Source organism: Rhineura floridana, chromosome 6 (assembly GCF_030035675.1).
Source record: "Rhineura floridana isolate rRhiFlo1 chromosome 6, rRhiFlo1.hap2, whole genome shotgun sequence".
Lineage (NCBI taxonomy): Eukaryota > Metazoa > Chordata > Lepidosauria > Squamata > Rhineuridae > Rhineura > Rhineura floridana.
This window is the reverse complement of record NC_084485.1, coordinates 79,059,113-79,087,011: the sequence shown is the minus strand read 5'-3', so window position 1 is coordinate 79,087,011 and position 27,899 is coordinate 79,059,113. Positions and strand designations below refer to the sequence as shown.

The following is a 27,899-nucleotide window of genomic DNA, read 5'->3' as shown; positions in this document are numbered from 1 at the left end:
CTTTCCAATGCATTTTTGTTTCAATTTCTGTATCACAAAAAGTGTGTTTTTTATTTATTTATTTTTAAATGACTTTGTTGCACAAGAGCACCGAATCCATTGTTTAATTGTGCAACCTAAATTTGCTGCAAAGTGATTAACTCCCACCTGCAGAATAGCGACATTCTGGAAGCACGTTTAATCTCACTTTAAAATATTTCTTTGACATCTATAATTTAGTAATAGATTGTATACATTAGTTAATTTAATTTAAAATCTGCTGTGATTGTTTTTAAATTATTTTATTTTATATGTTTTTGTTGTATTATACTATGTGATTTTATTGTATTTTCTGTGTTCACCGCCCAGAGAGCTATTGCTAGTCGGGCGGTATATAAGTCTAATAAATAAATAAATAAATAAATAAATAAATAAATAGAGATGGAAGGATCTGTGGTTTTCAGTTCTCTCAGTTGCTCATTTTTCCAATTTTAAATTCAGTTCTCCACATTTCTGCAACTGCCATTTTTTTTAAAAAAAATCCTCATGAAAATTCTCCAGCGTTTTTGGGCAAATTTCACCTATTAAACACATTTTTGTGGGCAGTTTTGACTAGTGTACACATTTTTGCAAGCAATTTCTCTTTAAGATAATGTATTTTTCTGTTAATTTCATTCATATATTGATTTTTATGCATACTTTCTGCTAACATATGCATTTTTGTAAACACTAGTTGGTAAGCTGCTTTGCAAAATTCTAATAAGTGAGAATTTTGAAGGATGGCTGTGTTTAGGTTCTCATATTGTTTCAGAAAGTGCGAATTTAATATATTTGGCTTGAAATGCAAACAATCATATTTCTCGACAATCCCTAGTATACATACATTTTGTAACGAGCATCTGAAATAATAGACACTAAATTGACTTTTTCTATATGAAAGTCCATGCTAAACACAACAAGTATTATAACTGAGAAACCTAAACTCATTTAGACCCCAGTCCAATACACTCAGAAATAACTAGAAGAGCTACAGCTAGCATCCTTTAAATGTTGGATCAGAAAAAAAATAATGGGGACATAATCTGGTATTTCCACAAACATAACAAACAATAAAAACTTATAGTTGTACATGGACACATTAAATTGCATGTTAGTTTTACATTATGTTTCCTTTACAGAAATTGCCTACCACTGCCAACAAGATGTTGTAAGAGAAAATGACAATGTAAGGACCTGTTTCAATGCAACAAAACCAGAGGTAAGCATTTTGTGTGAAATTAACGTAATTCTTGAATCAAGGTGTTCACATTTTTTGGTATCTAGGGATGGAGGTGAAATTTGATTCACTTCGCATTTAAAGATGTAGTTATCAAATCCAATGTGGGGAAAACTGGTCTCATTCCACAGCAGTAAAACTGTGGGAAGGAAGAAGATGGCGACGTAACAAGATGTATCCTTGGGAGCTCCCCCCGTTCGTACGCTAAGGGACAATTTTTACAATTCTACAGTCTTCTCTTAATACTCCTGTCGCCTTTCTCCCTTTTGCCGACTACATGCCAGCTGGTTCGTGAATAATTCCCTTGCTTATCTGCTTTGGTCTGGCCGCCATTCAAGCTACTTTGAGCTACATTGAGTAAGCAAATCTTGCCAGCCACGTTATGGAGTAATCCACTTATCTTTTGCTGTTTATAACTTCCAGGTTTCTCAGGCCGGTTATCTGTTGTGACTTCACAACTCTCAATTTTTTAAACTGCTCAAGTTGTTTTATCTGCTGGCTGGTTGCTGAACGGGCCCTGCAGGTTTTAAAGTGACAGCGTTGAGTTTTACCTTACCTTAACTATCACGTGAATTAAGCTCTGGGCTAAAAGGCAGCAATCTCCTGAAAAACCTGTTAACCCTGGTGCCATGGTCCTCACCAGAGTGGGATATAAACAATTGGGGCTAGTCCCGGTGATGAAAGACATCACGTCAGTCATTAAAAAACAAAACCAACATAAAATTACAGACTTTTATGGCCCCAGCTTGAAGGACTCGTCTGTCGTGGGACTTTCTGATAAATCTGCACCTGAATGCACTGAAGAATGTCTGTGGTCTCTGGGTCCACAGTGCATAATGAAGTCATTGAACTGGGATACTATGTTGGAAGCTGGTTTAAATTCCATAAACTGTCTAGCATGACTCCATACTATTTATTTTTGGCTTCAGTGTTTTTCCACGCTCACCCAAGAGTCATATGCGAGACAGATCTTAAGTGATTCATCTAATACATCTTGGTCCAAATTGGTATTGGAGAAAATTGCCTCGGTATGTCTTTCTCCTGTAGACCTGCTCGAAATGGAACTCAACAGGGCCAAGGCAATGGTGAAACAGCGCTTAGCGGACATTGACAACCAAGAGCTCCTTGTAGCAGCCTCTGGCCCCTGTTCCCCCCGCGCATTGGGTTTGGCAGACTCCCCCAGTAAAGAAGGGATGCACTACCTACGTTGGGTGTCTGTCCCCAAGTATAGAAGGGCCTTCTCCTTGGCTCGCTTCGATGCCTTACCCTCTAAACTCTTAGAGGGCAGGAGACTTCCCAGGAGGATCCCTACGCCTGTGCAGCCTCTGAGACGAGCTCCGTCTTGGATGAAACTTATCCAGTTTAAATTCAGTCAGAAGGCTCTTTTCTGACTGGGAATAATTTCTTCCGGTTAAAGAAGAAACGTGAGATTTTCCACATAGCTTTGTTTTGATTGTTGGAGTCTGGAATTCGTTAGAATTGTCTGTCTTCCAGCAGCTCAGACAGAGCGAGGATTTTTATGCTAGCTCAGCTGGATAAGTGACCCGTTTTTTTTATACGGATTAACAGGCAAACATCCTCCTGTCTACATTCATCATTTTCTTATCTATACAGCTAAAGAGATTTGTCAAAGTAACAGCAATTGAGATAACCTAGGTGAGGTAAGACTTTCCTTTTTTTTTATTGACGGAATTAAGGGGGAAGAAAATATAAATAGCTTATCTTTTTTTATTATTGCAAAAAGCTGACATGGAAAATAGCATTTTAAAGATTACAACGGACGAGAGATTTCTGATTGGGAGAGATAAGAAATCTTTTTGATTCACAGTTGGGACTATTTTTTCTGATCTACTTTTTTTTTTTTGACGAATCTGCTCATTCTCTCTGCTACTAGCTATTTCGACGCTGTGAACTAAAGCCGTTCTTACACTTCCGGGCAGATAAGAGATAAGGGCTGTCTAGCGTGTGACGTTAGTTTGTTGGAAAGATTAACTCCTTTGTAACTGGTTAAAGAAATAAGCTGCTCTTTGTTTGGGACATTGAAAATTGAAGGAGTTTTGTTCCTTTGGCTTTAAGAATGACAATTAAGAAGATCATGGATGTACAAGAAGGGACTTTATCTCTAGACATGTTTCAGAAAATAATGAATGGGATTAACTCAATAAAACAAGAACTGAGAAATAATAGACAAGCGTGGAGAATTGAATTTCATGAAATGAGACAGGAGCTGAAAGAAACTCAGGATTCTATGAGAAAGGAGAATAAAGATAGATCTGGAAAACAAAAAAAGGATGAAAGAGAAATTAAAGGCAAGGTTCAAACTAGATTGGCTTAATTATGGACATGAAAAAAGATTTGGATTTCCTGGCTGTGATGGATCCTGGAGACAAATATTACAGTTTGGAATTCAGCGCTGTCCCTGAAGGAATTGAAGAGATTGGAGATAAAGATATTATCGGTTCAAAAAAATTCTTGGACTGGAAGGATTTGATGGAACTTGAAATGGAGAAAGTTAACAGAATTAATCCCTGTTTTGTGTCGATGGAAAAACCTTCAAGAGATGTACTAGTGTATCATGTGGAAAAGAGGAACAGAGATGCGGCTTTGCAACAACACTTCAGTGATACGTTTGGATTTGATGGTATGAAAACATCTGTGATGGAGGAAATTCCTATCAGACTTTTATTATATGACTATGACAGCAAGATTTTTGGGTGCGTAAAGATGGAAGATGGAAGATGGACCCAATATGGATAATGACAGAAGAGCGATTTAAAATTACTGGACTTAGTAGATTTGATGAGTTGGATTAATTGGCATGTTTATTTAGAAAAAAAATTGATTGACATATATCTCAAGGATTGGAAACTTCTCTTTGACTTTTTGTGGAAGATTAAAATGATATGATGTTAATGAGATTTGAAACCAACTAAGATAACCGTTGGAGGAAGGTGATTTTATAATCTATTAAGAGATAGGTTTGTTATATATTATAGATTTATAGCTGAACTATGACAAATCGGAAGTCAATATTCTTTCTTTTTTATATATATATATATATTTCTTTTGTTTTCTTTTTGTATTGTTTTGGTTTTGAAAATTGGAATAAAAATTAATTAAAAAAAAAAACTCTTAGAGGGCAGGTATGATAAGCTCCCGAGGATTCATAGGTATTGTCCTTGCGACATGTCTGAGGTGGAGACGATCTCTCACGTCCTATTTAATTGTAGATTTTATAATGATGCCAGAAATGACCTTTTAATTCCTATTCTTCAAGCCTTCCCAGGTCGCTCCATGAGTGCACTTCTATCAAACCTTCTTCAGGGCTCTGATAAAGAAATCACAATACGTGTGGCCATGGCCTGAATCAGGCCATGGAGGTCAGGAAACACCTGACCAGACCTGGGTCTTGATTTTATTTTACATTTCCCAGTTCTAAAGTTATACTTTTATCTGTTAAAGTATCTGTACTTGTTCTGTATGTGGGTTGCTTGCAATGGTCTGTAGACTACGCAATAAAGATTGTTGTTATCAAATCCACACTTTCTGAAATAATATGTAAACCAAAACACAGCCATTGTTTGAAATTTACACTTCTCTGAATTTTGCAATGCAGTTATCCAGCCAAGTAACATCTACAAAAATTCATATACCTGGGTAAAAATGCATATATTCATGAAAATAGCGTACAAAAAGGCATTGCATTAGAGAAGGTTGCTTTGCAAAAATGTGTATATTATTCAAAATTGCATGCAAACGTGTCTATTAAGAGAAATGTGCACTAAAATGCTGATAAATTCTCTTGAGAACTTTTAAAAAACAGTGCTGGCTGATAGAGAAATACTGAGAACTGAATTGAGACTGGAAAACCAAAATAGACAGATTCTTCCATCAGGATTGGTATCGCAGAATGAGGCACAATTCAGCCAGGACAGTCATGATTTTCAAAGCCCTATGCTCCCCCCTGTTTTACTTTGCAGCCTTCATATAGAAGTTTGAAATGGTATATGAACTTCTGTAATTTTGATATGCTTAATGTTATGGTGTTGGTGTGCCAACATTGACAAAGTACTGGCAATTTTTTTTCTTTGAAATGCAAACAGTGATTCTCCATCCCCCTTTACTTTTCACCTGTGAACCTTAGTGCTAAAAGCACCAGGATGTCTAGCCCAGTTTGAAAGGGAAACTAATGCAAGATTTCCTCTTACTGTTTCTGCTCATACTTCCCCCTTTGTGTGGGAACAAGTGGTTTCCCAACCTAGGCTGCTTTTATTTCCTTCTTTTCAAAACTATGAAACATACACACAGTCCATATACCCAGAAATGTAAACAAATTCATTCCTACCCCCCTACCAGCAGATGTGTATGCCTGAAACAATGCTAGCACTTCAGCAATAGTTTGTGTGACTGACTATTACACAGCCACAAGAGTGGCTGTATACTATAGCCAGCGTGAATTTTTCACATTCTGCAATGTTAAATTGAAAATACCCCCATGCCATTCTGATGTTTCCCATAAGCTCATTTCAAAACAAAACCTTACAAAACATATAGTCCTGAACTCGGAAACGCTTGCTTAACAATACTCTAAGTTTTCATGATGATACACAAAACAGAGAATAGAGAGTTCAAAGTGTAAAAAGAGAGGAAAAAAACCCAGAGCCCTTTTGGACATTTTTCTGTCAGAGTTCTCTAATCTGTTGAAATTAATTAAAAATCAGCCATGTTCACAGAGTATCTGTAATCCTATTACTGACCTTGCCCCATACTCTGACCTTCATCTTCTGCAGTTTAAAAGTTTTTTTTAAAAGCCTGGCTGATTTTTAACTAATTTAAGAAATCTTGCATTGAACTGAATGATAGTATCGGGCACGCTCAGTTAGAACCAACTGTGAGTGCTCCAAAAGTGAGAGTCACAGCTGCTTGGCTAGGCTAATCAGAGGGCCCACACCAGACTTTGATTTCACTTGAGACAGTCATGGCTTCCCCCAAAGAATCCTGGGAAGTGTAGTTTGTGAAGGGTGCTGAGAGGAGATTGCTATTCCACGGACAGAGCTTCAGTGGCCAGACTGGTTTAACAGTCAGCTGCTCTGATTGAAGATCTGTGAGGGGAACAAGGCATCTCCTAGCAACTCTCAGCACCCTTCACTAACTACACTTCCAAAGATTCTTTGAGAGAAGCCATGACTGTCCAAAGTGAAATAAAGGCCTGATGTGTATGTGGCCAGGGACAGCTTTGGTTTAAATTTGGGTGGGAGGCCACATGTGCCTGCTGTAGAATAAAAAGGTGGGGGAAATGCTGAATAGCAATGATACTGTTCACAATGTTTATATATAACAGAGGCACATGTTACCGAATTCTTCCAAGCTGCACAGCAAGTGGATTGGACTGTGAAAGACCAACCCAAATTGTGTTTGCGTTTTGACAAATTTGTAGGGCAGTACAATATCTCAGAAAGGAGGTCAGGTTTCCTGCTCTCCTGGTGCATTCACTATAGCTGCCCAACTTCCCTGCTTTTTAAAGTTTGATAGAAATATCTGTGGGCTATAGGTACATTCTTAAACTGCAAGGTTTTTTGCCTGTTAGTGAATACTTATATATGCCACCTTTCTTCTAAAGAGCTCAAAGTGGCATGCATGGTTCTCCCTCTCCCATTTTATCATCACAACAACTCTGTGAGGTACTCTTGACTGAGAGATGACTAGCCCAAGCTAATGTAGTGAACTTCATGGCTAAGTGGGGACTTGAAACTGGGTCTCCTTAATTCTAGTTTAACCACTATCCTACTAGTTGGCTCAGCAAAAGATTTTCTGTTTATGTCGGGGGTAGGGATGGGATTTGCTACCTAGTTCCTATCCGCTTGTATTACGATAGTCTGTCGTTCAATCCTGATCCGCCTTTTTTTGTTCCCACTTGCTTTTGCATTCAATCCACTGCTGGGGGGTTTTGGTGGTGAAACAAAATTATGTAATTTTTAGCATAAATGCTTATGTAAATCCATGGAAGTTAATGGATAATAGTGATTGTAATTACAAAGATAATTATGTAAAATTGGGGAAATTTTGGGGGGGGGGAAAGCTGTGCCGATTACAGCTGCAGCCCACCACAAGAAATCAGTGCCACTCTGAAAAGACAGCAGACTGTCAGATTCTGTAGAATCCGATACTAAGTCTGATTTAGCTGATATTCTTCCCAATCCCGAGCCAGGGGCAATATCAGACCTTTTATGCAGCCCATCCAATGCCAATTTGGGCAACTATATAGATGCTTTATTTTATGTCCTAGTCAGCTGATCTCTGCTACCAACACAGGATTCCTTTCTTCTTTTAGGATAACTTAAATCATAACAGTTTCTACTGCTTGGTGGTGGTGTCCACCTTCCGCCTCTTGAGACTCATCTGTGAAAATGGCAGCCTGAGAACAACTTCCTTGCAGGTGAGACTTCTCAGTAACTGAAGAGACATTTGACCAGGGCCAGCCCCAGAATGCAGCAGGCCCTCTTTTGTGGACTATGTAGTTGATGTTATGATCATATATTCTGTTGCTGTTTCACAATTAAAACATAGACAGGCAGACAGATATTTCCTGTGCTCCAAGGTACCACATCTGTGTATCTGTTCACACACTGAGACATGGAAAAGTTACTTTTTTTGAACTACAACTCCCATCAGCCCAATCCAATGGCCATGCTGGCTGGGGCTGATGGGAGTTGTAGTTCAAAAAAGTAACTTTTCCAAGCTCTGCATATAATGCAGTGAGGATTATGACCAAGTTGAAATTTACTGTGTGCAGTATATATATGCTGAGAATGCCTCTCAAAATGAAGTGCTTGTGCAAAGTCAAGCAAGATTTTAAAGTGTTGTGAGATCTGTTTGGTTCTTATAATGCTGCAGGACACAGTGGACTCCTTTGAAGAATTTCTTGTCAACATTTCCCTACAGAGTATTGAAGCAAAGGAGGAGGTTGGGTCAGTTGTGATGTGGGGTCTGAAAGGATTAGGCTCAGCCTCAGTAGCAAAAGCTCTTGCGTCACCAGAGAAACAATCTCAGACTGTGGTTACTAACTCAGTAGGTAAGGAAAAGTAAGAGGGTGTTCATTTTATCTGAAGAAGAAAACTACATGTTTAGTTTGCTCATACTTTTTATACTGCTAAAACCCAGTGGATCATGTTTTATTTCTCCTTTTCTTCCTCACATCTCTTTCCTTGCATTTCTGTTGTGATGCGTATCAGGGTTTGTTCACCATCTATATAAAGTTATTGGAAGGTGGGAACGGATCATCCAGAGAATTGGAAGGAAATGTCATGTCATAGAGATGGAAGATAATTCTGTTCAGTCTGCAGTTTAACACAGAGTTATATGTTAACAACTGAATTTTATGATGCATACAAAAATGCATATTTTAGAGGAAAATGAGTACAAAATGTGTAATGACCACATTTTTTAAAAAAGAAAACCTGCAGTAAATGGGATTGGAATAGCCTTATTATTGAATGCATGTGAAACTAACATGGGTGGAAATAAGCTGGTCCATCTTTCCCTAGTCATATATATGATGATGGGTGAGTTCTCCTTGGCTGGGTCAGGACTGTGTTAGTTTATTTATGAGCGTTCATGGTTAGTGTTTGGAAAATATGTTTTCCCAGAGTTCTCTCTTGGCTCTTAATGTCAGAGTATGTGTGCTCCTGTAATCCTGTGTTGTACTGTATTCCCTAGAACTTGTAGGTTGGGGTTTCACTGCCCTGTCCTCATAGCCACAGCATAGCCACAGCGGAGAATCTCCTGGAAACTACTACTCCAAACAAACACACCCAGGATGAGGAGTTGGTTTTAAATCTGGATGGAGGATAACAAGCATAGAAAATGTTTGCAACAATAAAAAGAAATGGAGATTTGGAGAAAAATGTCATGTAGTAGGGATGAAAGAGAATTCTGTGTGCTCTACACTTTAAAGTGAACAGACCTAATTTGCAGTTCATGGATTTATATGTGGATTGGAACACAATTAACAAATGGATTGCATTCAATGATGCATACAAAATTCAAACTTCAGGGGGAAATTAGTAAAAAAATGCATATTTTAGGAGAAAGTTAAAAACTATGTGCAATTAAATGCACTTTTTTTAAAAAAAAGGACTGCAGTAAATGGGATGGAACAGGCTTGTTATTGAATGTATGTGAAGATGACATGGATGGGAATAAGCAGATCCACCCATCCCTAGTCACATATTATATAGGGATGGGCGATCTCCCCTTGGCTAGATGAGGATTGTTAGACTATTTAGGAGCATCAATGTGTTCCTGCATGCATGTGCATTATTGTATTCCCTTCTGGGTACTGTAGGTTGGTTTCACTGCCCTGCACCTAACCACATAGCCGCAGTATAGCCACAGTGGAGAATCTCCTGAAAACTGTTACTCCAAACACATCCAGGAAGAACAGATAGTATTAAATCTGGACAGAGAATAAAAGACACATACAAAGCCCTATACAGCTTGGGACCAGGATACCTGAAAGACCGTCTTACTCCTTATATACCCAGCCGATCACTGCGCTCTGCAGGTGGGGGACTCCTGCAGATGCCATCTTATCAGGAGGTTCGTTCTGCACAACATAGGAAACGGACCTTTAGTGTGGCAGCACCTACCCTGTGGAATTCCCTCCCCTTAAATATTAGGCAGGCGCCATCTCTGTTATTTTCCGTGCCTTTTGAAGACTTTCCTCTTTCAACAAGCCTTTTAAGTTGAGATCTATCCCAGTCTGTGTCTGTGTTAGAAATGCTTTTTAATATATTTTTAACAATATGTTTTCAACCCTTTTTTAAATATGTTTTTAAAGCTTTTTTAAAAAATGTTTTTGTTTCGTTTTAATGTATTTTAAGGTCTGTTTTTATGATGTTTTAAAGTGTTTTTAGCATTTTTGTTTGCAGCCCTGGGCTCCTGCTGGGAGGAAGGGCGGGATATAAATGAAATAATAAATAAATAAATAAATACTGTAAATGTTTGCAAGAAACAATAAAAATAAATGGTTGATTCAAATAAAGAAGATACTCACCAAACAAAGGGCTGCTTCATTGGGCACATGTGGGCATCTGGTCACATAGTTCACAGCAATCAGGAAGACTTTCATTGATAGGAAGCAGTTGATATTAAAGAACTTTTGAGTGAGAGCCTGCAAAACAACTGGCTTTGTCACTTGGCCTGCTGAATGCTAACTTGCACATCCTCGGAATCTCATTTAACTTTCCAACCTTGAAAAATAATTTGCTGGAGAAATAGAGCTCGACTCATAATATAGCTGAGCATTACAATCTGGACTAATTCATATTTTCAATGCATTTATATTGTATGTGAATAATTTTATTAATGTTTATTGTACACCACCTGAAAATCCTTGGATGAAGGGAGATTTCAAAATATTTTAAATAAAAACAAAACAAAACAAAACATGCCAAACCAGGCAATTACAAATGTTGGCAAAATCACTAATCATAACAGTTAATTTTTTTATTAATGGTTAATTGTCATTATTATGAACTCTGGCACCACTGACCTTGATTATATCAGTTGAGGCTATGGTAGACTGGATGAGAACTAGCAGATTGAGAGTGAGTCTGGACAAGACAGAAGTGACAGTGATTTTGTAGCCAATGTGGCCAAAGGGAGTGGCAATTGCCTGTGCTGGGTGGGATCTTGCTTTTTTGTGAAAAAGCGGTTTGCATTCTGTAAGGAGTTTTGGATCCAGAGTTGATTCTGGATTAGTAGTGGTAGTTATGGACAAAGGCATTTTTAATAACCTTCAGAGCCAACAGTACAATTCCTTACAAGGAGTTTTAAACACAACCTTGTTTTAAACAGGTCTTCCATTAATTCTGCGGCTGTATTGTTAGACCCTGCATATTACTGCATCACTTTAACCATTTTGTAGATTTTAACTTATATTTTAAATTATACTCTATATGATTTTTATCTTGTTGTTGGCTGTCATGTTTTTGTTTTAAAAAAGTTAAATAGAAATATAAGTGCCACAAACATAAATAAAATTCTGCTGAGGGGAAATGGTGTTTTCTCTGTGATACTCTCATCAATCTGAATGCTGGGGAAATATCATCAGCAAAAGTGCTATTGAAAGCTGCCTGGCTCTTATCATAACAAACTGCTTATTTTATTGTGGCCTCAACTGAGCATCTGGTCAAACTCACAGTTAGGCATCATGATATGTATCCAGGAACTCAAATCCTTTTTTAACTTATTGTAGTGATTCAAACACGCATCATCAATGAAGAGGACATTTCAAAAAATGAAACACTCCACTTAAAAGCTCAAGGAGACCAAATGGCCATTGATCCCAGAGCACTGACTGACAAAACCACCCAAGGTATGATTTCTACTAATTTCTCAGATAACCCAAATGGCAACTTCTCACAGCGCTTCTAATCCTTCAAGTAAGAACCTTCCATATTCTCTTCATACTCACCAAACTCTTTACTATCTTTACCATTTGCTTTGGCCGAGTATCATTGTCTGACAATGCCAGCATGATCAGTATTTCTTAGCAGTAACAAAGTAGAAGCTTATTACATGTATTTGAGTTGAGGAGGTGGTCCTATCCTCAAGCAAACCCACTGTGGTATCATAGTAAAGACTGTCAAACTAGGACTGGGAGACCCAGGTTCAAATCCCAGTTCAGCCATAAAGCTTCCTAGGTGACTCTGGATCAGTCAGGTTAAAGGATTGGAATGGTGCAATAAAAATGTAACAAAATCTAACATATTTTGGAAAGGTGTTCATTTGCTGTGCATTTGGAAACATTGTAAGCAAATTTTGCATGCTGGTGCCTGAGATCAAGGAGCAGGTTTTTGTCTATTTTTGGATATACTTGGATGCCATTTTGAATCAAGGTGGCAGACTGAACATTTCCAAACTGCACTGATTTTAACTGCTGGTTTTTTTGGTTTTTCAAAATGCCCAAGCAACTCCCGTTATCAGGCTGCTAGTTAATAAATAAATAAAATTGATGCGGAATGAGAGCTGGGTTGTGTGGCAAGACAACTTGAACATGGAACTCCTCACTTGCCTTGGCAGGCATCATAATGAGGTGTCACTGTGCAGGAACTAAGACTCCAGTGGGGCAGGCCTGCAAGAAGACCGCCATCTAGGTAGAAAAAGGGAGATGGGGCATTCTGATCCAGCCCATTCTGTCCACTGCTTGAAATAAGGAAGGGTATAGATCACTCACTGAGCAAAGGATGTAGACCAGTTGCTGGTTGATGAGGGTAGGAAGGATTTTTAGGTTTTTTTGGTCAGATCGGCTAATTGGGTAGTATAGGCCTGGGTGCTTTTTGCCTCCTTCCCAGCCATACTAATGGGGTTATAAGAGCTGGTTACTGTACACTTATGGTTGGATATGCTCAGCAAACCTTGCATCACAGCATGGTGGAAGATGATTCATTGGTATGAAGCAAGGACCTAGTCTTTCTTGAGGTAAACAAGAAAGAGTGGTGGTGATGGTGGGGCTCCTTAAGAAACTTTGGGGGCAAACATTGCAACCAAACCAATCCTGCAACAAGGAAGGGAATTCAAAACAATGTCCTTATAACTTTAGAGATCCTGACAAGGAGCAGGGGACAAACTGCATCAGCACTTTCCTTTTTTTTTTTTTTCCAATTAATTTTTATTCCAATTTTCAAAACCAAAACAATACAAAAAGAAAACAACACAAATCAATAACTAGTACAATACAAAAAGAAATATATATATATATATAAAAAAGAAAGAATATTGACTTCCGATTTGTCATAGTTCAGCTATAAATCTATAATATATAACAAACCTATCTCTTAATAGATTATAAAATCACCTTCCTCCAACGGTTATCTTAGTTGGTTTCAAATCTCATTAACATCATATCATTTTAATCTTCCACAAAAAGTCAAAGAGAAGTTTCCAATCCTTGAGATATATGTCAATCAATTTTTTTTTCTAAATAAACATGCCAATTAATCCAACTCATCAAATCTACTAAGTCCAGTAATTTTAAATCGCTCTTCTGTCATTATCCATATTGGGTCCATCTTCCATCTTTACGCACCCAAAAATCTTGCTGTCATAGTCATATAATAAAAGTCTGATAGGAATTTCCTCCGTCACAGATATTTTCTTGCCATCAAATCCAAACGTATCACTGAAGTATTGTTGCAAAGCCGCATCTCTGTTCCTCTTTTCCACATGATACACTAGTACATCTCTTGAAGGTTTTTCCATTGACACAAAACAGGGATTAATTCTGTTAACTTTCTCCATTTCAAGTTCCATCAAATCCTTCCAGTCCAAGAATTTTTTTGAACCGATAATATCTTTATCTCCAATCTCTTCAATTCCTTCAGGGACAGCGCTGAATTCCAAACTGTAATATTTGTCTCCAGGATCCATCACAGCCAGGAAATCCAAATCTTTTTTCATGTCCATAATTAAGCCAATCTCCATAGTTTGAACCTTGCCTTTAATTTCTCTTTCATCCTTTTTTTGTTTTCCAGATCTATCTTTATTCTCCTTTCTCATAGAATCCTGAGTTTCTTTCAGCTCCTGTCTCATTTCGTGAAATTCAATTCTCCACGCTTGTCTATTATTTCTCAGTTCTTGTTTTATTGAGTTAATCCCATTCATTATTTTCTGAAACATGTCTAGAGATAAAGTCCCTTCTTGTACATCCATGATCTTCTTAATTGTCATTCTTAAAGCCAAAGGAACAAAACTCCTTCAATTTTCAATGTCCCAAACAAAGAGCAGCTTATTTCTTTAACCAGTTACAAAGGAGTTAATCTTTCCAACAAACTAACGTCACACGCCAGACAGCCCTTATCTCTTATCTGCCCGGAAGTGTAAGAACGGCTTTAGTTCACAGCGTCGAAATAGCTAGTAGCAGAGAGAATGAGCAGATTCGTCAAAAAAAAAAAAAAGTAGATCAGAAAAAATAGTCCCAGCCATACATCAAAAAGATTTCTTATCTCTTCCAATCAGAAATCTCTCGCCCGTTGTAATCTTTAAATGCTATTTTCCATGTCAGCTTTTTGCAATAAAAAAAAGATAAGCTATTTATATTTTCTTCCCCCTTAGTTCCGTGAATAAAAAAAGGAAAGTCTTACCTCACCTAGGTTATCTCAATTGCTGTTACTTTGACAAATCTCTTTAGCTGTATAGATAAGAAAATGATGAATGTAGACAGGAGGATGTTTGCCTGTTAATCCGTATAAAAAAAACGGGTCACTTATCCAGCTGAGCTAGCATAAAAATCCTCGCTCTGTCTGAGCTGCTGGAAGACAGACAATTCTGACGAATTCCAGACTCCAACAATCAAAACAAAGCTATGTGGGAAATCTCACGTTTCTTCTTTAACCGGAAGAAATTATTCCCAGTCAGAAAAGAGCCTTCTGACTGAATTTAAACTGGATAAGTTTCATCCAAGACGAAGCTCGTCTCAGAGGCTGCACAGGCGTAGGGATCCTCCTGGGAAGTCGCATCAGCACTTTCCTGACATATTCTTCCTCCCAGATTCCAGTGACTAATGCTGCACTGGGCTTCATGTCCTTGCTCTTGCCTTTGGTTTCCAGACCAATTCTGATCTAAGGATGGGTGAATCAGTGTTACTTTTGCATGTCTGCTTGATCCCAGTTCCACATTAATCTGCATTTTAAAAAATCTGTATGAAAATTCATACTCACTTTTTAAAAATGTATTGCCTCTCAGAATATACATCTTACATGTACTTTGATATGCTTTTTGAGCTGATGACCGTGTCAGAATTTTTTAGAAGTACAAAGGCCAATGGATAATTAAGTTCCAATCTGAACTTTAGCTCAGAAGGTGCATGTTGGGGAAGGGGGGCTTATTGGAGTTTGTCTTGGAAAGTGTGAATTAGGGAGGTTCACCTTTAAATTCAAACTGAATTGAATTTCTCCCCCATCCCTAACTGTATAAGAAGTAGTTTCCCTATCCTGTCTTGTGATCTTGCTTCTGTCCCTTGAAGGTCCTGTTGCTGTGGCTTTCATATCATACAGTAGGCTGCAATCATTCCTGAATGGGACTTTTCCCCAAGATGAGACTGCATTGAACTCTAAAGTGCTGCAAAAAAGCTGCCATATGAACTCCAGGATCACAAGCGCTTCCGCCAGCAGCTGGATGAGGAATCTTTCCAGGCCTGTCAACCTCACTTTTCATCACCTTGAGGTGTGTAAATAAATTCTGTAAAGGAGATCTGGGAAATGTCAAACATCTTTCGCTGTCCATCTTTTGAATACATATTGACATGATAGGAAAATTTAGAGCCAGGCCAATGTCCTCAGCTGAACTCCCTCTCCTGATCCAAGCTTTGCCCCCTGCCAGTCCATCATAGACAGGTATGCCAGCATATCAGAAATGCTGTCATATATACTATATTTGTTATAGGTTACTTTTACTTCATGGGCCCTAATCTGTGTATCAGAAAGATGCATAAGTATCACTGGACTTTCTGCACAACTTTCTTCAACCCTTACCCTTTCTTGCAGAACAAAGTTCCCCAAGAGAAAGCTATTTGTGTGCACTGGAACTCTGCAGGCAGAGATGGTGCCTGGTCCCCTGAGGGTTGCAGGCACCTCCGTTCTAACACCACTCACTCAGAATGCAGCTGTCGGTACCTGTCCAGCTATGCTGTGCTGATGGCCCCCATTCTTAAGCAGGTATGTCAGATTCAGGTTTGAAAATGGCTTAGTTCCCTATGGAAGAAAACAGTGAAACGAGAGACCCTAAATCATTGTTAATCCATTATTTTTGATCTTGCTGACTGAAAATTATAGCTTTGTTCTAGAATTCTCAATAAAGTATTTCAAAGGTTAGTGAAGCTGCTCTAGAAGTTAGCGATGAAGGAACACATCCATAGAATACCCACTAAAATGGCTGCAGATGTCTTTGCCATCTTTAATGGAGCAATCCAAATCCCCAATCTACCATACTGGAGGGGGTCTGGATGAGGCATGTATTACCAGAGAAGGAAAAATCTGTCCATTTTCGTTCTCTCATTTTTCTAATCTTAAATTCTGCTCTCCACATTTTTGCAGCAGTTTGATAATTATTTTTTTAAGAATCCTCATGAATTCCTTAGTTTTGACTAAGGTATACATTTGCAAGCACTTTCTCCTAACATAATGCATTTGTGTATGTAAAAATTTCATTTTTATGCACATTTCCCCCTAATATATGCATTTTTGTAAAAATTGGTTGGGGCAACTCAGATAAGTGTGAATTTTGAAAGATGACTGTGTTTCAGTTCTCATCCTGCTTTGAAAAATGCTAATTTGATAAATTCAGCTTTAAAAGTAAACCAAACAGAATTTTCCCCCTAGGTCTCTCGTTTGCTGCTGGTAATGGAGGTGAGACTGTAGTGCCACAGAACTCCTTAATGTGCTTGACCATTTTGACCGTGGAGCTGAGCTGGCAAAGGATCCACTGGATCCTAAACCGGACCTGCAGCTGGCAAATTGCAGCGGGGCCCCAATTTGGGCCTGTTTGCTATTCTAGCCAGGGGGCTGGACCTGGTGTAGTAAAAATATCTAGATTTTCCTGCCAATCCTGCCCTGCCCAGCATGAGTGGTGGGGCTGCTGTTGTGGTAGTGGCTGTGCTGCTTTCTCACTGCTGCCCTGACAGGATTATATTCTAAGTCTCTTTCTATGGACTGAAGAGAGGGCTGGAGTTTGCATCTCTGGAGATTTCATTAAGAATTAGTAGATTGGAGGGACTTGTGCAAAGTGGAGGACCATCTGACTAGGGACGGAGAAGGAATTTGTTTGGTCTGCTTTTCTCATCAGACGGTCCTGAGCTTTCTAGTCTCAACTGGATTATGCAATTTTAGAAGAATGTCTACAAAAACACACACAATAAAGGGTATAATAATGCATACATTTTAAATGTATGATAATGTGTATAATAATGCACACAAGCTACATGCAAACTTTTCATACATTCTTTCAAAAAATCCACATAAAATGGGATGGAATGGGCCTATGATTTAGTGGGCTTCTACTCCCATCAGCCCCAGTCAGCATTGCCAATGGTCAGGAATGATGGGAGTTGTAATCCAGCAATGACTAGTGTATGAATGTGCCATATTTTTTTGGTGAAATGTCCCTCATCAGATCTCTTCTGGCTTCCCTCAAATTCCTCAGATGTGGCTTCTGAGGATGACCACCCCCATGTTCACTTTGAACTTTGCTTGACGTGAAATCTATGGCACTGGGAATATACAGAATTGGGGAGTTAATTAAGATTATAGACTATTAAGATTGTGTTAACAATACTAGCAAATATTTAAACTACTATTCTGAAGGCTGCAGATTCTGAAAATCAGTATATCTCTAGGCTAAATTGTGTCATTAAGTATTATATGATATTTAATGCATCATTATTTATAATAATCTTTACGTTTCAGCAAGATGCTCAGCACCTTAAGTTCTAACCATAGCACCACCTAAGCCTGTGGACTGAGAGTGACTTAAATCAGCTGAGGATTTCTTTCCTTTATATGGAAGTCAAATCAGCTAGATAAAATGTAAAAACAACTTGCTTATCAAAAGTTAATTTTTGGTTCTGAGAGCTCCTGTCCTGTGTTACAGGGAGATCTAATCCTCTCCATTATCAGCTACATTGGACTGATCATGTCACTCATCTGCCTCTTCCTGACTATTGTTACATTTCTCTGTTGCCGCTCCATCCAGAACAGCAGCACATTCATCCACCTACAGCTGAGCATCTGTCTCTTCTTTGCTGATCTCCTCTTCATAATTGGGATAGACAAAACGTACAACAAGGTATTTGAACACATCCTGGAAGAATGTGTGTGACTGGATAACTCTACTTACTAGAGTATCTCATTAAATTATGCAATTCAACCCAAAGCAAGATAAGAATCGAGTACTGAGTACTGACAAAGGGTAGCTTTTATTTCTGATCCAGATCCTGTGCTCGGTCATAGCTGGAACACTGCAGTACCTCTTCCTGGCCTGTTTCATGTGGATGTTCTTGGAAGGTATGAATCTCTACGTCGTCAAAAACTTGAAAGTGGCAAATTATAGTGGTGCCAGCAAGCGTATGAAGATATCCATGTATCTTTCTGGCTATGGGCTCCCGGCCATGATAGTAGCCATTTCTGCAGCAATTGCACCCACGTCCTATGGGACTCATAAGTAAGTATTGGTTTTAGGGTAGGTTTTTAATGAGAAAAGGAGGGAGGTCTCTCATCTGTAAAGATCTCTCTTCAAAGTTTATTGTTAGTCACATATAACTAACATCCTTCACTTGCACCTCAATCTTGAACATATTTACTTGAAAATAAGACCCACTGACTTAAAGTGAAGTTATTCCCATCTCCCACAACCTCCAAGAACCCCAATGTTTGAAAAGGCTGCATCCTTGGGAACAACTTACATTTAAATCAATGGGACTTACTTTCAAGTAAATGTTCTTAAGATTGGGGTGTAACTGAATTATGTTACACATACACTTTCTCAGAATTTGACTACTTTCCAATTTTGCTTAGTCCTGCCAAGAAGTGCCTAGAAATATTGTTCTGCACCCCCACAACCTTGAATCTGGGCTTCATCTAGCCTCTGCATGCCACATTGACTCCTAATGTACACCCAGGCTACAAATTCCTGTTCTGATTTCTCACTTGCATTTCTTCAGGTTCCTATTATCTTAAACTGATAGATAAATGCAGGCCTGTTCCAGTTTACATGAGCACATGATCTATACATATTCAGGGAAAACTGTAGTTTTAGTACTTGTGTGTTTCCCAAAGTTCTGTTGATGTGATGGTCTTTCTTTTTCCTTAGCTGCTGGATTACCTATGAGGAAGGCTTTATCTGGAGCTTCCTGGGACCTGTCTGTGCCATAACTGTGGTCAGTAAAAACAGCTCATATTTTCTAAAACTGGCAAAATGTAAGGATTTTGTAGAATTGACTCTGGGGCAAGAAACACAAGGAAACACAGATCTAATCCAAATTCCACAAAAAGAAATGAATCATTCATATTTGGAGGTGGTCATTTTCTTTAATGTGCTATACCAGGAAGATGATCTATCTTTCACAATTACTGGGTTCTTCGGAAGACGTTGTACAGAATTAACGGTTGGGAAAGACTTTTCTTTTTTTACAAGCGCCGTTTCCTTTACACAGGAGAAATTTGTAAATTCTAACTCCCCCCCCCCAAGCTGCAATTTTACAGGGGCAGGAAGGAAGGAGGAGAGGCAGGCAACCATTTTGGAACATAGCTGCCTTATACAGAATCAGGCCTTATTTCTGTCTACCTCAGTACTGTCTACGCTAACTAACAGCAGCTCTCTGGGGTTTCAGGCAGGAGTCCTTAGCCTGTGGCAGACCACCCTGAGCTTGCTAAACATCTCCCTGCTTTATAACTGCTAGATGAAAATAAGAGCCTTATGGGCTGAGAGGCAGAATTCTTTATTTCTGTTTTCATCCCTGTCTAGGATGGAGGTCGGAATACATTCACTGAGTCATAAGGCATTGGATCAGAAACCTACTTTGGGGGTAGAAGCATACTCACTGTTCTGCCAGTTCTAGTGTGTCTCCACCTTTCTCCTCTGAAAATGGGGGCACGCCACACTACTCACCCTTTTTACTGTAAAACCTGGTGGGATCAACTTGAGTGCATTTTAAAAAAAAACAGTTTCAAAGTGATTTGGCAAGTCGCAACTGATTGGCAGATCAACCCGCTCCCCCTCCAGATATGGCTAATGGAAATGCTTTGCTGTAGGTGACTAGTGTGTTCAGAGGCAAGTTTTCTTTTGCTCCAGAGTTCATCTAATACTAAAAGGGAGCCAGATGCTCCAGCCTCAAATCTCCCTAAAGACCCTCAGGAGTCACTTTTATATTTGTCAGTTATCAATGTTGTGCAAGATTGCCTTTTTTCTTATGGGCTAGAAATAATTGTACTGATGTCACTAGAATTTTTTTCAAAATAATGGTAAATCTGCATCATCCAACTAGAAGCAAGGTATGGTCACTTCAGACAATCTCTTTATTGAACATTCATCCTGATTTAGGGTAAGGACTGTAGCTCAGTGGCAGAGCATCTGCTTTGCATGCCGAAGGTTCCAGGTTCAATCCCCGGCATCTCCAGGTAGGGCTGGGAGAGACTCCTGCCTGATACCCTGAAGAGCTGCTGCCAGTCAGTGTAGACAGTACTGAGCTAGACTCAATGTAAGGCAGCTTCCTAAGTTCCTATTTGTTTGCACAACAGTTGTGGGAAGGCTATATGATGACCACTGCTTATTGAGCATTCATTCTGATTCGTTCACTGTGAGGTTACACGACATAGCTCCAAGCAATTGTTATCCCATACTTACCTGCGCATGTTCCTATCACTTTCCCAGTCACCACATATCTGATTCTTTTTAATAAGGGGGTTTGTTGTGCAAGAACACCAAATGCATTTTAATTGCACAACATGAATTTGCTGCTATGCAATTGAATCCCACCCACAAAATAGCAACTGTTCAGAAGCATCCTTAGAATTATGCTTCACAGCTTCCACTGGAAGTTTTTTTTTACCCTGTCCGCAAATTATTATTTTCTTTCTCAGATCAACATAGTGTTTTTCTGCCTTATCCTGAAGATCTTGCATGAGAAGCTTGTATCTCTCAACTCAGAAGTATCTACCCTCAAAAATACTAGGTAAGAGAAGCAAACCACATATGGCACCTGCTGTAGAATGTTGATGAAAAAAATGGAAATGGACTGCCTTCAAGTCGATCCCGACTTATGGCGACCCTATGAATAGGGTTTTCATGGTAAGTTGTATTCAGAGGGGGTTTTACCATTGCCTTCCTCTGAGGCTGATACTGTCCCAAGGTCACCCAGCGAGCTTCATGGCTGTGTGGGGATTCGAACCCTGGTCTCCCAGGTCATAGTCCAACACACTAACCACTACGCCACACTGGCTGTCAGAATGTTGATAAAATAAGATCACTGAGATGAATAGGAAATGTAGTCCCCTTGCAGTCTTCTCCAAAAGCTGTTCTTCCTTTTGTCAGACCATATCTCCCTATATGAGCCTGCCTGGGTGTTGAGATCCTCAGGAGAGGCCCTTCTCTCAGTCCCAACACCTTCACAAGCGCGATTGGTGGGGACGCGAGATAGAGCCTTCTTGGTGGCTGCCCCCAGGTTCTGGAACTCTCTTCCTAGGGAAGCACGAATGGTCCCTTCTTTGCTATCCTTCCGTCGGCAGGCAAAGATTTTTTTATTCCGACAGGCTTTTGGACTAGAAGATGTTTAAGATAGGGCCTCATAAGGTCTGTTGTATTGTTCTATGGTCCTGTTCTTAGTGTTTTAAATTGTCTTAGTATCTTAAGTGTATGTTTCATTGTTTTAATGTCGCGAATAGTTTAATTCTATTTTAATTGTATATTTTTGTATGTTTTTTTACCTATGTGTAGTTTTTATTTGTAAGCCGCCCTGAGTTCCAGTTTTGGAAAAAGGGCGGGGTAAAAATAAAGGTTCATTCATTCATTCATTCATTCATCCCTTTGTCAGTGTCAATAGTCAATCTCAACTATTTCCTTTCAGTCCATATCCTCTCCTGTCTTGTGAGCCTTCCATCAAACATGAGTGAAGAACATAAAGTTTCAAGGAGAGGGTAGTCTGGGATCATTTCAGATGCTGTCTTCCTAGCACTTGCCTTTCCTATCGATGACATCCATGCTGTTGCCTTTCTCTATTGTAGGTCCCTGACATTTAAGGCAATCGCCCATGTGTTCATCCTGGGCCTGACTTGGTGCCTAGGCCTCTTTCAGTTTGGCCCTCTGGCTGATGTTATGGCATACCTGTTCACAATCACCAGCAGTGTGCAGGGAGTCTTCATCTTCCTGGTGCACTGCTTGCTCAACAGAAAGGTAATGTATGGAACGAGTGAGGACAGCACTTAAAGCAAGCAGCATCCAATATAATGCTGGGTTATAGGTTACAGGATAAAACTGAATGATGTACACAGTCCAAATTTTCAAGGCTGTCTCCTGGTTTTTGTGAGCCTCTGATCAATAGATAATCAGTGCCTCCTTGCTCTCTCTGTTCCTTCCCTCACTCCAAAGAAACAAAGTGAGAATGTCTGTGTGGCCCTGCCAACAAATCCTGAGCAGATCAGTGTTGTAAGGGCACCTTGGCTTCAGAATCTGGGGCCTCCTTCTTGTTCCTCCTCTTCCCCCATGACCAATTATATTGTTAGAAAAAGAATTCAAGTTCAAACTCTGAAACCTCCATTTAGCAGGGTTGGCCAGCTTGCCCCCATTACCTGCTGCCAGCAAAACGGTTGTTCATACAGCCTAAAGAGTGTATAAATCACATTTAAGAATCTGCCTCCATCCATTTCCATCTTTCACATGCAACTTAGGTTATGCTCTAGTCTAATAAATGCAGAGTCCGCTGGGGATGACTGTGGTACAACTTTATTAAGTATCCACTTTCTGTGCTCCTTCCTACCTTCTTTTTCCATCCTTCTTTCTGGCACTGTCTCACTCCCCCCATTCTCCATTATGTAATCGGACAATACTGGAGTTCTCAAGTGTGAAGACAATGAACCAGAACCCTGAGATTAATTTTAGAGAAGCTTAGCAGACTAGGAGCAGAGAAAGTGGGTGGTTTGAGGTACCCAGCTGCACTCCAGAGTGGAGGACTGATGGGGAGGAGAGGGAAGCGAAATGTCCTGCCAGAAGCAAGGGACAGCAGGAAGGGAGACAGGACGAAGTTAGGAGGTGGTGTGAAGAAGAGAGAGGCACGGGATGGCGGAAGAGCAGGAAAGAACAGGATTTCTTTATTTCCATTGATGAATTGCTTCGCATAAAATATCTCAAAGAGATGTGACAGTAAGAATAGCTATAACAATTTCATATATTTTTAATTTTTTTGGTAAACAACTTGGAGACATACGGTAAAAAGTGGTTTATGCATTCCTTAATCATAAAATCATAGGACGCTGCCTTATACTGAGTCAGACCATTGGTCCATCCAGCTCAGTATTGACTGCACCAACTGGCAGTGGCTCCCTGGAGTTCCAGGCAGGAGACTCACCCAGCCCTACCTGGAGATGCCAGGGATTGCACTTGGGACCTTCTGGATGGAAGGCAGATGCTCTGCCACCGATCTACAGCCCTTCCCCTAATAGAGAAACAAAAACAAAATATTAAAAATGAAAAGAATTTCATATAAAAAAGCAATTTCACATCCAATAAAGAAACAGACTGGGACAAAAATCTCCACTTTAAAGACTTGTTGGAAAAGGAATGTCTTCAATAGGCACCAAAAAGACAATAGAAATGACACCTGTCTAATATGTAATGGGAAGGAGTTAACAATTGAGTGTTGCTATTGTACTAGAAATCACACAATGGTTGTATGGTGAAGTGGGAAGGAGACAGCAACTGAGGGGCATTTACAGGAGACTCAGTGTGGCTAGAGTGGGTAAATTCAGAGCTAAAAGATCAGAAAAAGAACAGTGGGTTCAACAGAGACTTCACACATGCAACTATGAATCACTGAGATATCAAGTAAAGTGTTATCAAGTGACGTACAAACTTGCATAAAGCAGTCCTGTGCAAAGGATGAGGTGTAAGGCAAGACCAGAATTGGGTAGACTGAAGACAGATGTCAAAGAAGGCAGTGAGAGAGAGAGGCATCTGATGATCATCAATATGAATACTGAAGCACTCAAGAAGGAAAGCTATACATTAAAGCAGCCTTTCCCAACTAGTGTGCCTCCAGATGTTGTTGGACCACAACTCCCATCAGCCTCAGCCATTGGCAATGCTGGCTGAGGCTGATGGGAGTTGTGGTCCAACAACATCTGGAGGCACACTGGTTGGGAAAGGCTGCATTAAAGCCAGACAGGAAAGTGGAATAAGAGTGGGGCAGTGTGCTGAAAAGAAACGGGTGGGGACGTACTTCAAAGGAACAGCAAATAACAGAAGTTGGAAAGAGGTGTGATATAGAGCCATTAAATGGGGACAGGAGGAAGGTTAGACTGTCACCATGTCACTCAGCAGTTTGTGAAAAGAAAAGTTAGCTATGCAAGGGAGCAGTTGCAGTGGCAGAATAGACAGTTCTCATTATTGGCTTTATATTTTGGATCTTCAGGTGAGAGAAATATATTGGTGTTTGATTTCATGCAAGAAAGATATCCAGCCTCCTGTTTCTGAGATGACTATGACTTCTGTCATCATCAGCTCTCCCAAGGTAAGACAGATGCATGATCCAGAGATTTTATCATACCACCAATGACATGGTTCACCTTGCCTCTCTCAGTCCCTAACATTCATAGAGTTCTGGATTCTTAGGATACCTGCACATATTGGGGGTCAGATTTGCTTCTCCAGCACATTTGAACCACCATCTATCTGTAGATTGTAGATGTTGCCATTGTGGGGCTGTCATATTCTTGGCCACCAAGAGCAATGCTGGTGAAGGTTCTTTTGCATTGCATTGTAGCTTTCCTTCTGGGCGCATTTTCCACCTTTCAGGTTCAATAGTAAAGTGCTGAGCCAAGTGAACGCCCAGTGAGGCGAGGGTTCAGCACTAGAGAAATGAAATAAGCAATCGGAGCTCTGCCTATAATGAAATCAATGGTAGCAGAGCTGTGCTGAAACTTCTGAAAAAATATTTTTCAACCATCCCCACTTCACCCCTGTGAATGATCGAGCTGATGTACTGCTTACTGTGGACACCATCTATATTGGCAAAAAGCTGGACTGCTCCTGCTCCTTTTTCTATATTAAGATTGGCAGATGCAGTACCAGCAGGACACCTCAGCGGTATCATGTTTTGCTGTCAACATATTGATGTAAGAATTAGTAGACATTGTCTAATTGTTAGGAATTTATGAGGAAAGTGTGATTTGTTGTATTTTCATTAAAATATGTTATTGTTGCTTTTTAATAATGTTATTACCCTATCATTTAATTTTTGTAAATTGTACTGTTTTTATTTATATGTATTTTTTATATTTGTGTTTATTTTTGTAAGCCGCTTTGAGGGCCTTTTGGACAAAAGGCGGGATAGAAATAACAACAACAACAACAACCATCATTTGTTGGGTGTGGATGAAACAAAACACTCAAGAAAAATCACAGGGTTGGCAGAGAAATTTCTCTGAAATTGTGGGAGAGTGTTTCCTTATTTAACCTTGTAATGTGGCCGAGGATTTTCCATTTTGTCTTATTTTGACTTTTTAAAAAAAGTCCCATGCCACTAAAAATGGTGCAAGGCTCTCATGGCAGCTTCCCACTGGCTACACTTTCTGGCCACACCTAGCAATGTAAGCAGCAACCCTTCCCAAAAATTTCAGAAAAAATTATCTTGCCACTCTATCCCCAGACCAGCAGAACATTTGCCCCCAGTTTTTGTTGGGGAAGAATTCTTTTGGTGAAGTGGGAGTGGTGGAAATGAATCTCCGCCCAGCTTTAACTTCAGGCTCATATCTTGATAAACTACTCAAGTTGTAATCCTAACCCTGGCCACAGCCCAGCAGGGCTTAATGAAGCAGGCAGAGCCACCACTTCATCCATGGCCCTGCCAAGCATACTGGCCAGGACAGAAGGTGAGGGGACAGGCAGGTTGCTGCCCCAGCCTGGAGCAGGCACAGCAGTTGGGCCCAAATCAGGCCCAATGCCATCATGTGAATGCAGTGAACCAGGCTTGGCATGCAACAGATCGCAGGCCAGTTCATCCTCTCTGCAACTGCTCCCTGCTTATCTCAGAGCTTTCTGTTGGCTGCCGTCGGTGGGGAACCCTTCAGCAGATGAAAGGGGGAACTCCATACTGGCAGAATTACATTGGTATCACTCTGCAGGTGGGTGTCGGCAGGGATGTTTGGACGAACACCTCCGTCCAATCCAGTGCCTTTCCCAAGACCTATGCAAAGGGGGGTTGGATTGCTCTGCACAGAAATATTTTAGAGATCCCATATTTCATGGAAAGTTTTACAGTTGATGTGTTCAGATATTATCAGATGTGGTTCTAAAAAGTGCCACTAATCAAAAGAGTTGTAGGTCTTCAAGAGTGTTGTAGAAAGTTCGCCCCATACAATGTAGGTTCTTCCAGTTAAATGCTGAAAGCATCTAATTGGCTTTTTAAAGGTTGAGTTGGCTCATAGAACTGTTAAAGCTAGGCAGGCTCCTCTGTTCTGAGGTTTGCACTGTGTTTTGCTTATGCATTTAACTCACGGCCTGCTGAAAGCATTGAAGACTGTTTTTCCTTTTTTTCAGAAAAATGAGGAAAGTACTGCTTCAGGACAGCAACAGAAGGTGGAATGGGAGGGAGAGGCATGATCAAATACCATTTTGGTTTCTTCTTCAAAATACAACAGAATGAAGCTATGGGTTTTTTTTCATATCCAGTCAACTACTCTTTGTCTGGTTGCCTCCACATTTTTAACATAACAGAAAACTGAAGGTTCTGATTTTCAAGTCCTTTCCAATTGCTATTAGAAAATTTAGCATAAAAAAGCAATGCACTATAGGTCTCCAAAACTCCTGTTGCACATTCCATTTTTAGATGATAGAATGTGTGCTTTCAGCAAAGCAATGGGCATAGATTGAACAAATGCGGAGGAAAGGACACATGGCCTGTCACTTGATATGAAGAGTGTGCGTGTGCGCGAGTGCATGCGTGTGTGTGTGTGTGTGTGTGCGTGTAATGATGAACCTTGAGTATGAGTTAGGTTTGCTGTTGTTCTTGTCAACTTACAATATGTAATACAACATTAAATGCAAATGAGGACTGTGGAGGGATGTATTTGGACTTCAGAGCAATGAGCTGTTCATCTAGCTCTTTTAGAATGCCACTTGTGGGGGACCAATACAATTGTGGGGAGTCTACTTGGAAACTGGCCATTTTAGTCCAGGAGTTAAATGTGTTTCGATTTCATTTAAAGTTAAAGGATTATTATGAGTACCAACTATATAATCCAATTTTCAAATCATACTGGCCAACCCAAAGAGGTGGTTTTAAGAATAACTAAAATAATACATAGGAAGAACACAAAACACACAAAATAATGATTAACATTTAACACCCTTAAATGTGCATGTGATGAAGAGGTTGTCTGGTGACAGATGAAGTAGCACTTTATGTGTGGTGAGCCAATCTGAAGACTCCTTTATAAAAAGACTCAACCATGTCCCACCCTGTAGAAAAAGCTGCATAAATTGGCCCTTAAATTAAACGTTTTGCCTTGTTAGAATGTGAAATGGAGAAGAGAGGAAAGGAAAATAGCTTTTGCTCCAGAGAAACTATGGGGGAAGTGAGAGGGTATAGCCCTATCCCCAGTTGAGGTAATAATGTGATTATCAATGAGGGTGGGGATGAGGAACTTGAGGTCCTCCAGATGTTGCTAGACTACAACTCCCATAGTCCCTGACCATTGGCCATGATAGCTGGGGATGAATTGGAGTCCAACATATGGAGGGCCCCAGGTTCCCCATTCCTGCATTATGAGCAGCTATATTTCTGGCAAATCTCAAATTATGTGCATTGCATTATTGTACTGTAGTTGCTGTGTGTTATTTAAGAAAGAAAATAAATCACAACAAAATGCTTTTAAGGTAT

At 39.8% G+C, this 27,899-nt stretch overlaps 1 protein-coding gene across 9 annotated transcripts in view; it reads left to right on the top strand.

The window, feature by feature from the left end:
- LOC133387569 (putative adhesion G protein-coupled receptor E4P) overlaps positions 1-27,875 on the top strand; it is a 46,935-nt gene extending 19,060 nt beyond the window's left edge. For 7 of the 9 annotated variants that reach the window (XM_061632614.1, XM_061632615.1, XM_061632618.1 and 4 more), the window contains 13 exons: positions 1,158-1,237; positions 7,587-7,691; positions 8,150-8,327; positions 11,514-11,633; positions 15,282-15,481; positions 15,802-15,972; positions 17,903-18,097; positions 18,243-18,472; positions 19,121-19,187; positions 20,890-20,981; positions 22,030-22,198; positions 24,432-24,530; positions 26,558-27,875. In XM_061632614.1, the coding sequence (XP_061488598.1) occupies positions 1,158-1,237; positions 7,587-7,691; positions 8,150-8,327; positions 11,514-11,633; positions 15,282-15,481; positions 15,802-15,972; positions 17,903-18,097; positions 18,243-18,472; positions 19,121-19,187; positions 20,890-20,981; positions 22,030-22,198; positions 24,432-24,530; positions 26,558-26,620 (1,769 nt within the window). In that variant the 3' untranslated portion in view covers positions 26,621-27,875. The remainder of the gene's footprint in view (positions 1-1,157; positions 1,238-7,586; positions 7,692-8,149; positions 8,328-11,513; positions 11,634-15,281; positions 15,482-15,801; positions 15,973-17,902; positions 18,098-18,242; positions 18,473-19,120; positions 19,188-20,889; positions 20,982-22,029; positions 22,199-24,431; positions 24,531-26,557) is intronic. The other 2 variants (XM_061632610.1, XM_061632617.1) reach the window with 2 other exon arrangements.
- The last annotated feature ends 24 nt before the right edge of the window (positions 27,876-27,899 follow it).